This window comes from Drosophila rhopaloa, unplaced genomic scaffold, assembly GCF_018152115.1.
Source record: "Drosophila rhopaloa isolate 14029-0021.01 unplaced genomic scaffold, ASM1815211v1 contig_3, whole genome shotgun sequence".
NCBI classification, from domain to species: domain Eukaryota; kingdom Metazoa; phylum Arthropoda; class Insecta; order Diptera; family Drosophilidae; genus Drosophila; species Drosophila rhopaloa.
The window spans coordinates 22,821,218-22,836,065 of record NW_025335123.1 but is presented as its reverse complement, the minus strand read 5'-3'; the positions used below and the strand labels follow the sequence as shown (position 1 = coordinate 22,836,065).

The window sequence follows — 14,848 nt, the reverse complement described above, 5'->3', positions numbered from 1 at the left end:
AAAAACACAGTTTTTTTGGGAATTAAACCACAATCATTTTAAGATATGCCACTTTGAATTAGGATGGCTGTAAGAAAAGTTATGTGCTTAGAAGTGCAGGTTTTAGGTCACTTTTCTGCAAACCCATTTTTCCAAAATTTGGAAAGGGTCATTGAAAATGACTAAAAATCGACCAAAAAATATAAAATAAACTGAGAACGCAGTTTTTTAGATAATTAAACTACAATCATTTAGAGATATGCCACCTTAAAATCGGATGTCTGTACGAAAAGTTATGGGCTTAGAAGTGCAGTTTTTTGGTACTTTTCTGCAAACCCATTTTTCGAGAATTTGGAAGAGGTAACCCCTTATAGAAATGATGAAAAATCGACCAAAAATTAAAAAATAAACTGAGAACGCAGTTTTTTAGAGAATTAAACTACAATTATTTAGAGATGTGCCACTTTAAATCGGATGTCTGTACGAAAAGTTATGAGCCTAGAAGTGCAGTTTTTGGACACTTTTCCGCAAACCCATTTTTCGAAAATTTGCAAATGACGAAAAATCAACCATAAAATAAAAACTAAACTGAATACACAGTTTTTTAAAGAATTAAACCACGAACATTTAGAGGTAAGCCACTTTCAAATCGGAAGTCTTTAGGAAAAGTTATGGGCTTAGAAGTGCAGATTTTGGTCACCTTTCTCCAAAGCCATTTTTCGAGAATTTGGAAAGGGGTTTTATCTGCAGTCGTATGGATTGGACTTATATCAATAGTGGCACAATTGCCGTGTATCGATAGCGCTAACTCGATAGAAAAAGTAATCATTATTAAGTTCTGGTATATTTTAAGAACGATATTGTATTTGGTATGTTTGGTGCAAGGTATTTGAGTGCACTTCCACTACAGTCATATTGAACCTGTAATTTCGAAAAACGTGCGGATTTATTTTGACATTTTTCGAATTTTATCCTTTTGATATATCCAATACTCCACAAAATGGGTGGCCAAGGAAAGGCGATTAACCGGAAGAGGAAATTCGTTGGCCGCAAGGCGGATGATCCGGAATTCGATTTGGACAAGAAACAGTTCAAGGTGCTCCATTTGAATGCCAGCGAAAAGCGGCTGATTATCGTTTTGGAGGGTGCCCAACTGGAGACCGTGAAGGTGGGTTACCACAACTTATGTAGGAAGAAGTCCCAATCATATTCTTTTATATATTTCCCTTCCAAAAGGTACACAGCACCTTCGAGCTGCTGAACTGCGATGATCATGCGGGTATTATGCGCAAAAATCAAAGGGACCCGGGATCCTGTCGTCCGGATATCACCCACCAGTGCCTGTTAATGCTCTTCGATTCTCCACTTAATCGGGCCGGTCTTCTCCAGGTTTTCGTGCGCACGGAGCACAATGTCCTGATCGAAATCAACCCACAGACCCGTATTCCGCGTACCTTTAAACGCTTTGCGGGATTAATGGTCCAACTGCTGCACAAGTTTCAGATCAGAGCGAATGACTCCTCGCGTCGATTGATGAGTGTAATCAAGAATCCAATCACGGACCATGTGCCGGTTGGATGCAAAAAGTACGCCATGAGCTTCTCCGGCAAATTGGTGGCCAACTGCAGGGACTTGGTGCCACATGGCGAGGAGGGCAGTGCCAGCTATGACGAACCGGTTGTCATTGTCATCGGAGCCTTTGCCCACGGAGTCCTAAAGACGGACTACACGGAGGAGCTCTTCTCCATCAGCAACTATCCCCTTTCGGCGGCCATCGCCTGCTCCAAACTCTGCTCCGCCTTCGAGGAGGTCTGGGGCGTGGTCTAGCCCAGATGCTAATTGTTTACTTAGTTTAGTCATAGCTAGTATTTAGTGTACATCTATACTTCATTGTAATAACCAATACATTTTTGGTGGAACTTCAATTTTATTTTTTTATATCCACAAAGTTATTGACCATGTGATTACATTAACATTGATTTGTGACCTGGATTATTTTCACTATATAGTTATCTACAACTCTGATTTTCTATAAAATTTAAAAAACTTCGCAAGATTAAATTGCAATATAGAATGCACAATATATACCCCTTGAAAACATCCAAGATTACGCCTGGATTATCTCTTTCCAGATTCTGAGTTCACCACCCCAGTCTCTCGTTTATAATAAGTCGGTTTATTATTAAATGTTTTTTTTGTATAGTTTGCAGTTACAAAAGACAGGCTTAGAAAACTTGAAGAATTTTGAATGTGTGTTTACGTTACATTGGTTAATTTACGCTTAACTAATTGCCATTTAGCCCTGTTTGTTGTGTTTGTTGTTTCGGGATTGAGAGCTCTGTTATTCTGGAGGGGATGGAGGAGGACACTATTACTTGGCACCTGGCTTCTTGGTGCCCACATCGGCTGCCTTCTTCTCCGCCTCCCTCTTGGCGGCCGCCTCCTCGCGCTGCTGCCGGATTAATGCCAGCCTGGCCAAATCAGCCTTAGCCTCGATGGTCTTTCCAGCGGCATGGAGTTTCTCGTAACGCTGGCGGGCTTTTTGTTTTTCGATCTGCTCTCGTTCCCGGCGGGAGAGTTCCGGCTTGGGGGCACCCTTGCCGGGCTCCGCTCCAGGACCGTTGTCCAGTTTGATCGCCGACAGCTTCTGGGTGGCCTTCTTGGTCACCCGGTTGGGGTTCTCGATCTCGATGAGTGAGGCCACGCCCTTCTTGGCGTCGCGTGCTTCCAGATCGGAATCATCTTCCGAGTCCTCCTCGGATTCCGACTCCGAGCTGCTGGCTGCTCCTGCTCCTGCGGAAGATCTTGGTTTCTGTCGGTTTGCTGGCGGCTTCCTGGGCGCCGGAACCTTCGGCTTGGACCCACTGGCGCCCTCTTTGTCCTCGGACTCGGAGCCCGAGCCGCTGGTCTGGTCGCTGTCCTCCTCCGATTCCTGCTGCAGTTCCTCGGGAGATGTGAAATGGCGACTGCGGCCCTTGTGATTGACGAACTTTCCTCGTGGCATGGTGATCTATGGGGCGATCCTCGGCGTGCTCCGGGTTTTTGCGAAAGTCCCTCTCTGGTATTTCCTATAAATTGTTTCTATATATACAACCTTTTCGGTCGTTAATTCCCACGAAAATAGGCTAAATTTAATCACGTTGGCTATAAATTTCCTACTGCGAAATTTTGCACTTATAATACAGTGTTGCACAGTGCCGGTGGCGGCAGTGTTGTAAAAGTATGCGCGGGAAGAACCGATAAGCGATATTTGATAATATAACTGCGGCGTTCTCCAACACAGCAGAACTTGCTTTAGTCAGCGGTTTACCGCTTTCATAACCGTTTAAAGTAGAGCGGGAAAATTTAAAAAGGTAAACGAAAAGACACAAGAATTTATTTGATTATTTTTAGGTTAATATTTTTCTTAGCTTATTTCAGTTGATATATGTTTGTGGTTCTGACAAGCCTACCTATGTATTTAATAATTTGAAACTTCAGTTTTTGCAAAACCTTTGATTGAATTTTTAAACTAATTTTCAGATATACATAAAAAATTATACATAAAAATTTGCTTTTATGAAATATGTACATTTTTTATGTTATCGTTCAGTATAAAATTATTTCTTTATTTAAATGATGCGTTATTATATAATTTTTGTATCTATACATTAACATTTTATTCTTCTATTAGAAGAATATATTATTTTTCAACAATGCTTAGTTCACCCAAAAATGAAAGTTTTAGATTTAAATACTGTAATTTGTGCAAATCTCAACCGGTTTTTAAGTTGGTTTGGGTGTTGTCAGAAAAACAGCCTAAAATTAAAATAAATAAGACACACGTGTTGAGAATACTTACTTAAGCGGTGACAATGTTAAATTGATGATAAATTCTGGCACTTCTTTTTTATTAGGTCACCTCGAAAGGAGAAACAATCGAGTTTTCCTCACCTGAAGGTGATTTTATTTAGTCTCCGCCATTTTGTTGATTCACTGCAACTGCAACTGCATCTCGAGATACAGAAAAATCTTATGTGCGAGATGCACTCGGATTGGTCTGCTGCTGTGATTTGTGGGAAAACCAGTTCTCTGGACTTTTCGCTGGGCGTTTTTCAAGTTGCAACTAATCAGCAGTAATAATAACCAGAAATTGGTGGGCCCAAAAATCGTTTTGAATATTTGTGTCAGCGCACATTCCTCGATATCATGCATCTCATTAACTGAAACTCTCACAATATTACTTATTGATTTGTGCGGCAAAAGAAAAAAAAAACCAAATATAATATGCTCGAAAATTTAATGCACGAATTAATTATAAATTCCATGGGTGCTCGCCACGAAAGCGGCAGCCAAAAAATAAAAAAAATCCAAAATTCATGGTAAATACAAACTGCTGTTCTTCCCTGCTCTTCATTTCCCCTTTTATTTAGACCCTTTATTTGAATGAAATGTAAATGAAAGTTCTTTATTTATTACTATTACACCGGCGAGATGCTGTTTTTTCGGCACTTATGCACTTAGAAAGTGCGCCATGCAAATGAGAAGAAATTAGTTAATGGAATTCTAATTGCGTATACGCACTTTCTTGCTGCGTGCGTCAATTTTTATACGATCGCTCAGATCGGAGGGGAATATGTATTGCAGGTGGGCCAGAATTGGGGAATTGCGTAGGCGTATTCTGGGTGCGGGATGTTTACACACTGGGGGTGGGAAGTGTTCCACCAACTCACTTATAAAAATATTTTATGAGAAATATGCATAATAAAACCCCTGCTTGAATACATTTTAAAACGATATATATTAAGCTTAAAATGGTGGAATTTAAAATCGTAAGGCAATAACAAATGGTTAAAAAATACAAACTAAAACTCTATGCTTAAATTTAATAAGAAATATATAAAGAAAATCCAACTCCCAAAAACATTGTGAATATTTAAATTTACAAATTTCTTAAAGTAGTCTACAAAATAGTAAAAGTAACAAATTCAGGGTTTTTAAATTTATTATTCATTTATTGCATTTGTTTATTTTTTGAACGTGAATATTTAGAAATACCAATTTGTATTATGTTGTATAAACGGTCTCCTTTGTTTATTGGCATTTAATTAATTTGAATTCTAGGTCCATTAGGTGCCGCATCCACTGTAAGCAATCACGATTCGTGTAGCATTTGGGCAATGGGGAATGGACAATTCTACCGACTGGACTCCACTTTGCTCCGATACGATCGGAACATGTATATATATAGTATATAGAGAAGAGTTGATGTCTCGCCTTAAATGGGTCGATAACAGATTAGGGGCCGTGAGGCTGATTGTGATAAAAATAAAGACTTCAAAATCGAAGCAAATGCCCACCTAATATCGTTTGGTGAACTCGACGACGACTTCTTCTGCCGATTTTGATGTCGTGTTGTTTGGTTTCGTTTGGTTTCTTTTCCGTTTGTCTGGGTGTGTAATCAGCACTTGATATCAGAACAAGAACAAGGTGTGTTGTTACTTGTTACTGCTACTGTTGCTGCTGCTGGTGTTGCCTGTTGATGTTGATGTTGCTGGTTCGTGGTAACGTGCGTCACATACAAATAGAAGCTGCTGCAGGCTCTGCAATTATTATGCACAGGAGCAACACTTATTTATCTTCACAGTTTGTCACATCTCTTTTTTCTGGCAATTGATTTCTGGCCAGGTCTTAATTTATGCTCCACAAAAAGCCATTACTATTAAAAGTCCTGGTCTAAAACGAATAGTTTTGTGGCTTTTTAATTCAAAAGTAAGTTTTAAATATTCACTAGAGTTACACTTTGCTGACATTTATTTTTAATTAGTGAACTCTAATCAATTTTATTTACCTTTGATTGCGATATAGATTTGCTTTACTTTCCTTAGAATAGCAAGCTCAATAGGGTAAGTTCATTAATTCCTAACTCTTCTTTGGAAAGCGTATTCCAACTGCGATCTGCTGACTGATCCATGAGCACACCATCAACCCATCTTGGATTCTTCAGCGAACCTGGATCACACCCAACTATTTTCGCCCGGGGCTCCTCTTGGCCCTGGAAATTTACGATGCTTCATTAGCATTCACACAGAGTGGACAATAAATGGCCGCAGCTCAAAACGTTGTCCCCGTTGAAATTGTGGCTGTATTTGGCTTTTGGCTTAGTCCAACTGAGTTAAGTTTAACTGACTAAAAAAAATCAACGCGGGTCAAACTGTGATTTGGAATGTTTATTAGCTTTTGTTGGCCATTTCGTTGCCTTTCATAAGCACCAATCGCACCAAAAGTGAATTCAATAAATTCATTTCGTTTTTGACTTAGCGTCGTAGAAACTTTAATCCCGCTAAGAAATCTGCTTTTTCCATGGCTCTTTCATTTTTTCGTCAAAGGTCAATTTCGCTTTCTATACTCTTTTTGCTAATTTATGGTATGATTATTTAGTTCTTTATGGGCATAAATTAAATAAGTTGCATACTTTTTTTTTACTTACAGGCCATCAGAAAATTAAAAGTGGACAACACGAAAAATGTATCAATGTTAAAATAAAAAATTTTAATACACTTCCACAAGTCTTAGAAGGTATGCCACTTTAAAATCGGATGTCTGTAAGAAAAGTTATGGGCTTAGAAGTGCAGTTTATTGACACTTTTCGGGAAACCCATTTTTCATTCATCATTGAAAATGACGAAAAATCGACCCAAAAATAAAAAATAAAGTGAGGATACAGAATTTTAGAGAATTTAGCCACAATCATTTAGAAGTATGCCACTTTGAAATCGGATGTCTGTAAGAAAAGTTATGAGCGTAGAATTGCAGTTTTTTAGCACTTTTCTGCAGACCCATTTTTTTTAAATTTGAAAATTCGACCAACAAAAAAAAAATAAAGTGGAAACACAGTTTTTTAGAGAATTTTACCACAATCAATTTAAAGCATGCCACTTTGAAATCGGATGTCCGTAAAAAAGTTATGGGCTAAGAAGTGCAGGTTTTAGGTCACTTTTCTGCAAGCCCATTTTTTTTAAATTTGGAAAGGGGTTACATTGCTGAAAATGATGAAAAATTGACCCAAAAAAAAACTAAAGTAAAAACACAGATTTTTAGGGAATCAAACCACGATCATTTTGAAATATTCCACTTTGAATTCAGATTTCTATAAGAAAAGTTATGAGTCTAGAAGTGCAGTTTTTTGACACTTTTTTGCAAACCCATTTTTTGAAAATTTGGAAACCTTTTTTATAAGAAAATAGGGTGTTCAGCATTCCAGACCTTACCTTTTCCGTAGTGAATCTGAACTTTCGCTCCACGTGTGAGTTTTATTGTGAAATATCTAAAAATCTGAATCTTAACTTCCAAACTTCCTTTGTTCATTCTTTTTTTCTGGATAAATCATCTGTTAGGTAAAATAAATCTTTTAGCGAATCTCAATTGTAAACAGAAATTTCTGGGGCTTAAATTAAGTCAATAGAACAACCAGATCTATTTTTAAAAACGTCGAACTGTATGCGGAATTTAACACGGGCCCATTGTTCAACTTTCCACTCCCAAAAAGGGTTATGATTTATGCACAGAGAAAAAACTATAGCAATATTATTTATATAATAAAATATATGAAAATCATCGAATAGTTTTAATCTGTATAAAAGATGACTGGAAAATAAGTTTTGTTTTTTTAATAACCAATATTTAATCACATTAACATGAATAAACTATCAGCTATAAACAAAGTAGAATTGATGCTGAGTTTTTCTCCGTGCGAATCGATCCCAACCTAGATGACCCACAAAGGGCTCTTTTGGCAGAAACTTTCCTCCGCAATGAAGCGGGGTTATTAATGATCGGTCAATCCATTGACCTCGACAGAAAGCCAAAGCCAAAGCCAACAAAATATTATTAATAAAACGGGTTCTCGGAAGAAAGCCCGAAGAAGCCGTGTTACTAAGATGCTGATGCTGGAGCTGCTGATGAATAATTCAGTGCCCTCGGGTTCGTAGGAAACCGTTTTGGTTTTGGTTTTGGTGAACTGGCAGATCTGACCATATAGACCTTATAACCATCTGTTACTACGTTTCTTTTTGGCAATTAGCTGTGGGTCAATAGGTCCGGCGAGCGAGCTAATATAAGCCGGTTGCCGATCGTCGGCTAGCTCAGTTTTGGCCGAGATGAGGAACCGCTGTGTCTGGGCTTTGCTGGCCTTATGGATGTGCCTGCTGGTCGCCAGGGCCACCAGTGAGTCCATGATCGAGGTGGACGAGAACGGCGATGAGTACGAGCTGAAGCGATTCTATATCCAGGGACGTCAGTTGACGGGAGATGGCAGCCAGTCGCAGTGCGTGATCACGAGGAGGAAGCGTTCGGGTCGTGCCCTCCAGTCTGGAGCAAGTGTATCGGTTAGTTCGCAGCCCCTGAAGGTGGATGGTCTGCCCAAGAAGGAGCATCGTGAAGGAGGAGCCGTTCTGCAGGAGGTGGAGAATAGTAACAAGCGTTATGTGGCCCTGACGGGAGTGCATCTGGAGTCTCCAATTCCCAATGCAGATGTTCAGGGTGACGAAACTCAGGACGACGACGACGAAGAAGATGATGATGAAGAAGAGGATTCGAATTCTCGGTACAACTTTGTGCCAGCTGCCTTGGCTTTACCCTTGGAAATTCACACCAGTGGTGCCCAGTTCATTCAGAATGTCAATGCTGCCTATCTTAATAATGTCAATGCTGCCTATCTTAATAAGAATACCAGTTCTGCCCATCCTAACAAGAATGCCAGTGCTACTCAGCACGATCAGAGGGCCAGTGCTGCCTATCTCAACCAAGGAGTCAGTGTGGTCACCAATTCCGCCAATCATGCCAATGTGGCCGAGGATGCTGGCATTGTGGTGGTCCAGTCACACCAGCCACCCAAAGTTAATCCCGATACGCATGCCGTCTTCGAGCTGAAACCCGTTCAATCGGATGCGGATCACTCGGCGGGCGTTAGCTACTATCCATTTGTGCATCCCTGGGAGGTGATTGATCACAACGACTACGATGAGGATGATTACGACGAGGAGGACTACGATGACTTCTACTATGGTAATGGCTACATTAGGGACCAGCCCGGTGCTTTCCATGGTCTTGACGCTTACGAAGAGGAGATTATCAGCGAGGATCAGCCTGTTTCAACGATTGCCAGTTGGACAACCGGCGAAGATGATAGCGACATTCGTCCTGTCAACTACATCAAGCGACCCAATCGTATCCAGAACAACAGGAACAAGAACAAGAACAAGAAGAACAAGAATCAGAATCAGAGGATCAAGAACCAAAAGAATCAGCAGAAGAAACGTAATCAGCAGAAGAAACGCAAACAGGTGGCGGCTCAGGCAGATGAAGAGCTCTCTACGCAGAAGAAGAAGCCCCAGCAGCAGGATAAGGATCCAAAGAAGAAGCAAGATAAGGATCAAAAGAAGAAGCAGGATAAGGATCAAAAGAAGAAGAAGCCCGAGGAGAATCAGCAGGATATGGAGCAACTTTCCCCCGTGGATGTGATCAAGAAGCCAGTGGCAATGGATTCTGCAGCAGCAGTTGCTCCTGCCGCCTCTTCAAGTGGCAACAGTGCTTCCCTGAGCAATTCTTCGGGCAGCAATTCTACAGTTCAGAAGAAAAAGAAGAAGAAGCCCAGCAGTAGCAGCAGCGGCAGTAGTACTAGTGTCAACCAGCGCAGGACCAAGAAAAAGAAGAAGCAATCTAGCAGCAGCGTTTCCAGCAGCAGCAACAACAAGCGTCGTCGTCCCAGCAGCAATTCTTCTGGCTCATCCAGTGGCTCCTCCATTGGAGGCTACCGACGTCGTCGTCCGCAGCAGCAGCAGTTGCAGCAGTCGCAACGTCGCCGCAAAACGCAGCAGCAGACGCAGCAGCAGAAGCGCCGTCGCCAACAACAACAGCAGAGGAAACGCCAGCAGCAACAGAAACGCCGAAGAATGCGCAACAAGAACCGGCAATTCTACGGCGACGAGCCCATCGTCAATTGCATTTACATCAACAAGGATCCGGTGACCACAACGACGCCTCGTCCCTTCTGGAACATCCTGGGTCGCCAATCCGATGTGGAGCCCTCTGAAGAGCCCGAAGTGGACCCGGTGGCCCAGGAGGCTGTTCTTCAGGCCGTGCGTCGCAACTCTGGCGAATTCGGCGCACGAAAGCGCACCAACTTGCGTTTCGTGTCCTAGATGACCGGGGACTGCCCCTCCCAACCCTCTCTTTAAGTCACCATTTTTTTTGCGTATTTATTTATTAATTTATTGTAATGACTATTCCATTTTTTTTTTGTGTTTGAACACGATGAAAGTTTTATTTTAAACGACTTATTTGGTGGGCGTTGGATTTGGTTTTATTGATTTCCAAGAAAGATGGTGGTGAAAAGTATGCAGAATGGGCCGCAGGACAGGTCAGAAGCGAAATGAACAGGTGTGTAACCTGAATCTGTCGCCCATTGAATACTGTCTGCTACACTGAGAAAAGCAGAGGAAATTCAATGAAGAAAACTTGGAAGAGGATAAGCTCAAATGGTGCTGCTATGAATAATTTCGGAATGTTAAAGAAAAATTGATTGTCAAACTGAATCCAAATGCTTAAGTTACTTGCAAAGACAGCTAACATAATATTTCGGAGTGTTAAATTTACAATCTACCTTTGATTCTTTTATAAAGGTGTGCTTATTTTAATCGTGACAAAATTCAGGAACGTAATTTTGTAGTTCAAAGTATTAGATTCTTTCTTGTTTTGAGAGTAATTTTCCTCCATTTCTCTCAGTGTTAAAGCCTCCTCTTTTGGGCCGTTTTGTCCTGGCCAAAGTTGAAATCACCCCCGAGAGGAGAAACGAGAATCGAGAAGCGGAGCGCAAGTTCTCCGGATATATGCCTCACTGCACAGGCCAAAGAGTTCCGGGGGAAAAAGGGAGGGAGAAAAGGGTTCCTAGCCCCCACACTATCCTACAAAACACACTGAAAAAAAGGTATTTAAGTAGAGAAAAACCCTATTAATCTTCTTCCTTATTTGATGCTTTTAATCGAGGTCGAAGTTACATAAATTTAACAATTGTTTTTGCCTTGACAACATTGGATATTTAATTTTGCAATCAGCATCATATTTTACAATTTTTCAAATTAGTAAAATTTGTTTGTGTTTAAGTAACCAGCATTTAAGCTTTTAAAACATATCAACCTTGATTTAAAGAACAAAATTCGTTTTTTAAACTTTTTCCTAACTTGATGATCGATTTATATAATAAATATGAACCAAATCCATATTTCAGATGGAATTTCCTCGCAGTGCAGAAATGCGAACACTCACAGTGACTCACGGCGATATTTCGGATCGATATTTCCGTGTCCAGCAGCAGCAGCCAGGCAGCTGTGTTCGTTAACACACACACACACACTACACACGGTGGGTTCGTGCAACTGGCGCCCAACGAAAGTATCCACAAGATACAAAAACCCATACTCGCACAGAAGATTACCCGCGATGGTCTGGCTTCCGCCCACTGGGAAAAGTGGAAGGTTGGTTGGAAACTTGCTGCTGTTCATTTGTGTTTGTTTGTTGGACAAATAAAAAGCGTGCGCACACAGGACTTGTCGAGGGAAAATAGTAAAAGTTGGAAAAAATCGGTGGGGGGAGGGATGAGGTTGGAGGGGGAGTTGGGAGGTGAGAGGGCAGGGTCTGACGTGTCAGGATAGAGTAGGATATTGTGGGTGTGGCCGGGAGGTGGACTCGGGTGTCACCACCCCAGGAGCGATTCACTCCGAAACTCCGGACGAATCAACAATGTCCGCTTTTAGCAAGTCATCGTGCGGCAGTTTGGGGATCTGGGGATACTGCAAACGATGGTCATAAAAGGAATACGGGGATGAAAGGCTCTCTAATCTCTTGTATCTATACTATACTATCTGGCAGACATGCAAACTCGTAGGCACATGTAAATATCATGTGCGTAAATGCGATTCTCTGGGGAACCTCAGAGTTTTCAGTCCAAGTAACATTAGTACACTAAGAAATTAACTCACAAATGCGTAGGTGGTTCAGTTTAATTAAGACTGGAACTTAATGTTTTGTAAAGGTTCATTAGTTAAGACTAAGTATATATGAAACATTTATAGGAAACTAAAACTAAATTTTTCGTTTTCAATTGTTAAATTTTTGTTTTCCTGATTTCCCTTAGAATTCCCACGATTCTTTGTTTTCTTGGGAAGGGGAGTTTGTTTGTTTTCCTTGAGGGTTACTGACATCGTGCGACATTCGCAACTCTATTTCATGTTTCTAGTATTTTTTAGAGTAAATGAAACTGATTGGAACTTCTGTTTGATTCTTGAAGAGAAAAAGAGAATAGCAGCTGTGTGTCCACGAGCGTGTGTTGGCCCCACTGATTTATGGACACTTATTGGTCGTTCCTTTCCTAGTCTACATCGCTCACTTTCCCCTCCCCTTATGAATTCATCAAATAAAATGCAGTACACATAAAGAAATAAAGCACCAATGGGTAGGTTTTAAAACCAGTAATGTTTATTCAAACAAAATTAAAAGTGTAAGAATGTCAATTGGATTATTAATAGAACATTTAAATAAAAATCATTAAAACACCTACTATATTAAGAATAGTGTTTGGCTTGTAATATAACAAGCATAATCCCATTTCTTTCAGTGCATAATCCCATTTCTCTTCCCACTCTTGTTTGCCCCGCTTTTGTGACCCCAACCTCTTTAAAGGTGTGATACAACAACAGATTGCCGGGACAGATGTTTTGGCTGATCCTTTTTTTCACCCTGACCGAAGAGTGGAGAGGTCCCGAGACCTAGTTACGCAATGATTTGTCCGATTGTGGGCGTGCTGAGACCCTCCGATTCGAAGTGCCCATAAAACACTCGACCCACGAGGGTCGGAGAAAGGTGCGCCTATTTAGTCATAATTGGTTGCCTAATTGGGCCATTGGCACGAGGCGATGATGAAGTGGAGCCAGACATCCAGACAGCCAGTCGATTTCAGCTGTCTTTTTCGAGGGATGCTGCGGCCAAGCCGATCGTCCAGTTAATTATAAAGCCCGATCTCAGCTGTCCGCACACACAGCGAGAATCACTAGTTATTTTAAAGGCTTAGGGTTATGTCATTCAATACTTAAATATATATCATTAAAAATGTTACCCAAACAAGTCTTATCATTTTATTTAATAAGAGAAAAGTACAAATGCCTATGTACTTTGTCAAAGGCAATGAAACTGGTTATTTTTAATTGAAAAGGAAATGTGTATTTTCCCCAGTGTTGGCCTAAATTGGAGCCAAAGCTGGATTGTTTTTGAGGCCAGGCACGAGCCAAGAAACCGCAGAAATGCAGCTTGCATTGGGAAAAGGACGTCAAAAGGAGGACTTGGGAGAGAGATGGGGGATTGACTACCAAGAACAGGTAGTACCGCATCATCATCATCATCATAATCACCATCGTGATGATCGGAAAAGGGAAGAGGAACAGAGAAAGAATAAGAAACGGATCCTGCAGGAGGGCAATGACGTTGCAGTTGCAGATAGAATTGCCAAAGGGGGAGATCCTTGCACATTGAGCGGCACGTGCCCCTCGGTTTCATTTATTTACGAGTTGCGATCATGTGTGGCAGGGATGCAGCGCGTGCAAGAATCCCCGAGTCCTTCCCTCTCGATCCTGTGATGCACCTGTTGGCCTGCCTGGCCCATTAAACCCGAGGGTCGGGGTTCCGCAGGAACAGGTTCAACGATCGCTACCTGTTAGCCGCCCTGTGCTGCAGCATCAGGATACTGTGGCAGTTGCCAAGGCCAGTTTGCCCGGCAGTTGCAACTGCAGCGGAATGAGCAGCATCATTTGGGGCAGGGGCAAATATCGCAGCTGAAGGATCTTAGGGGTCTGTAGGTATGAGTCACTGCAATTTATACCGTAAAGCAAACGAAGGCAATATCATTTTAATTTAAAATACAAAAGCTACTTCACAAGACCCATCTAAAAATAATAAGATAAAACTAGTATTTTAAAGGAATACCAAAAGCAAATTAAAATACCCCTTGAAATGATTCTCTAAATATTAAACCATCTGAGATAAATTAATAACCTACATTATCAAAATGTAATAAAATCCAATAAGCATGACTTCGAACTTCAAGACATATAAGGAAGTTGCAAAGTTAAGAACATACTTCTTTACTTAATAAAAAACAAAAAACTATTTATAATTAAAATAATAATTATTTGTACAAGAGTTTCAACGAAATCCCATCTTGATAAGTGTTTGTTAAATTAAAACGAAACTGGAGTCCTAAAAGACCCTTTAAATTCTTATATTATATATACCTATTTATAAATAGTTTTAAGAACATTAAACTATTTATAGAAAACTGTAATATTTAAAATCAAAATTACCAGGTCAGTTACCTTATTGACATTTAATATTCCTTCTAAAAACTTTCATAACTCCTGGAAACCACATATTTCCATTCACAGGCCCATCTAAGGATTCCCCAGTCCCCTGCTTCCAAGGCTTCTATCGAGAATCCTTTGCCCCCTCCACAGCTACAACATTAACCGATGTCACTGTCCTACCAAAACCATGTAAGATCCTGCTGTCCGACCCCATCCCCATCCTAGAATCCAAGGGCCTCGCAACTGACGCTCCAGAGGGCAGGAAAATTAAAGGTAAGACATCGCAGGGAGCGGGAAGAAGGGAAGACATGTGCATGACTGCTTAATCTAATTTAACTGCAATGCCGGGGACGTTTTAATAGGAAAAGAACAAAAAAATAAAAGCAGCAGAAGTCAACCCTATATATAACATGTACCAACTACCATTGTAATAAAGAAGAGGGCCCTGAAGAAAATAAGGAAAACCTGCGGGAACGCCA

General features: G+C 40.8%; 3 protein-coding genes across 3 annotated transcripts; 2 read left to right on the top strand and 1 right to left on the bottom strand.

Moving 5' to 3' along the window:
- The first annotated feature begins 865 nt into the window (after positions 1-865).
- Positions 866-1,904, top strand: LOC108045371 (ribosomal RNA small subunit methyltransferase NEP1). The gene is made up of 2 exons (XM_017124682.2): positions 866-1,147; positions 1,216-1,904. Exons 1-2 carry the CDS (start codon positions 980-982, stop codon positions 1,804-1,806), a joined length of 759 nt encoding a protein of 252 aa, XP_016980171.1. The 5' UTR covers positions 866-979; the 3' UTR covers positions 1,807-1,904.
- Positions 1,905-2,134: 230 nt separating this feature from the next.
- On the bottom strand, positions 2,135-3,207 carry LOC108045372 (28 kDa heat- and acid-stable phosphoprotein). Its single transcript, XM_017124683.2, has one exon. It carries the CDS (start codon positions 2,981-2,983, stop codon positions 2,351-2,353), a length of 633 nt encoding a protein of 210 aa, XP_016980172.1. The 5' UTR covers positions 2,984-3,207; the 3' UTR covers positions 2,135-2,350.
- Positions 3,208-8,124: 4,917 nt separating this feature from the next.
- On the top strand, positions 8,125-10,260 carry LOC108045310 (probable serine/threonine-protein kinase kinX). Its single transcript, XM_017124595.2, has one exon. The coding sequence runs from the start codon at positions 8,157-8,159 to the stop codon at positions 10,158-10,160; it is 2,004 nt and encodes a 667-aa protein (XP_016980084.1). The 5' UTR covers positions 8,125-8,156; the 3' UTR covers positions 10,161-10,260.
- The last annotated feature ends 4,588 nt before the right edge of the window (positions 10,261-14,848 follow it).

Coding starts and splice junctions, on each gene's coding strand:
- LOC108045372 (XM_017124683.2), bottom strand. CDS start 2,983: ATGCCACGAGGAAAGTTCGTCAATCACAAGGGCCGCAGTCGCCATTTC.
- LOC108045310 (XM_017124595.2), top strand. CDS start 8,157: ATGTGCCTGCTGGTCGCCAGGGCCACCAGTGAGTCCATGATCGAGGTG.
- LOC108045371 (XM_017124682.2), top strand. CDS start 980: ATGGGTGGCCAAGGAAAGGCGATTAACCGGAAGAGGAAATTCGTTGGC. Junction 1,148..1,215: donor CCCAACTGGAGACCGTGAAG/GTGGGTTACCAC, acceptor CCCTTCCAAAAG/GTACACAGCACCTTCGAGCT.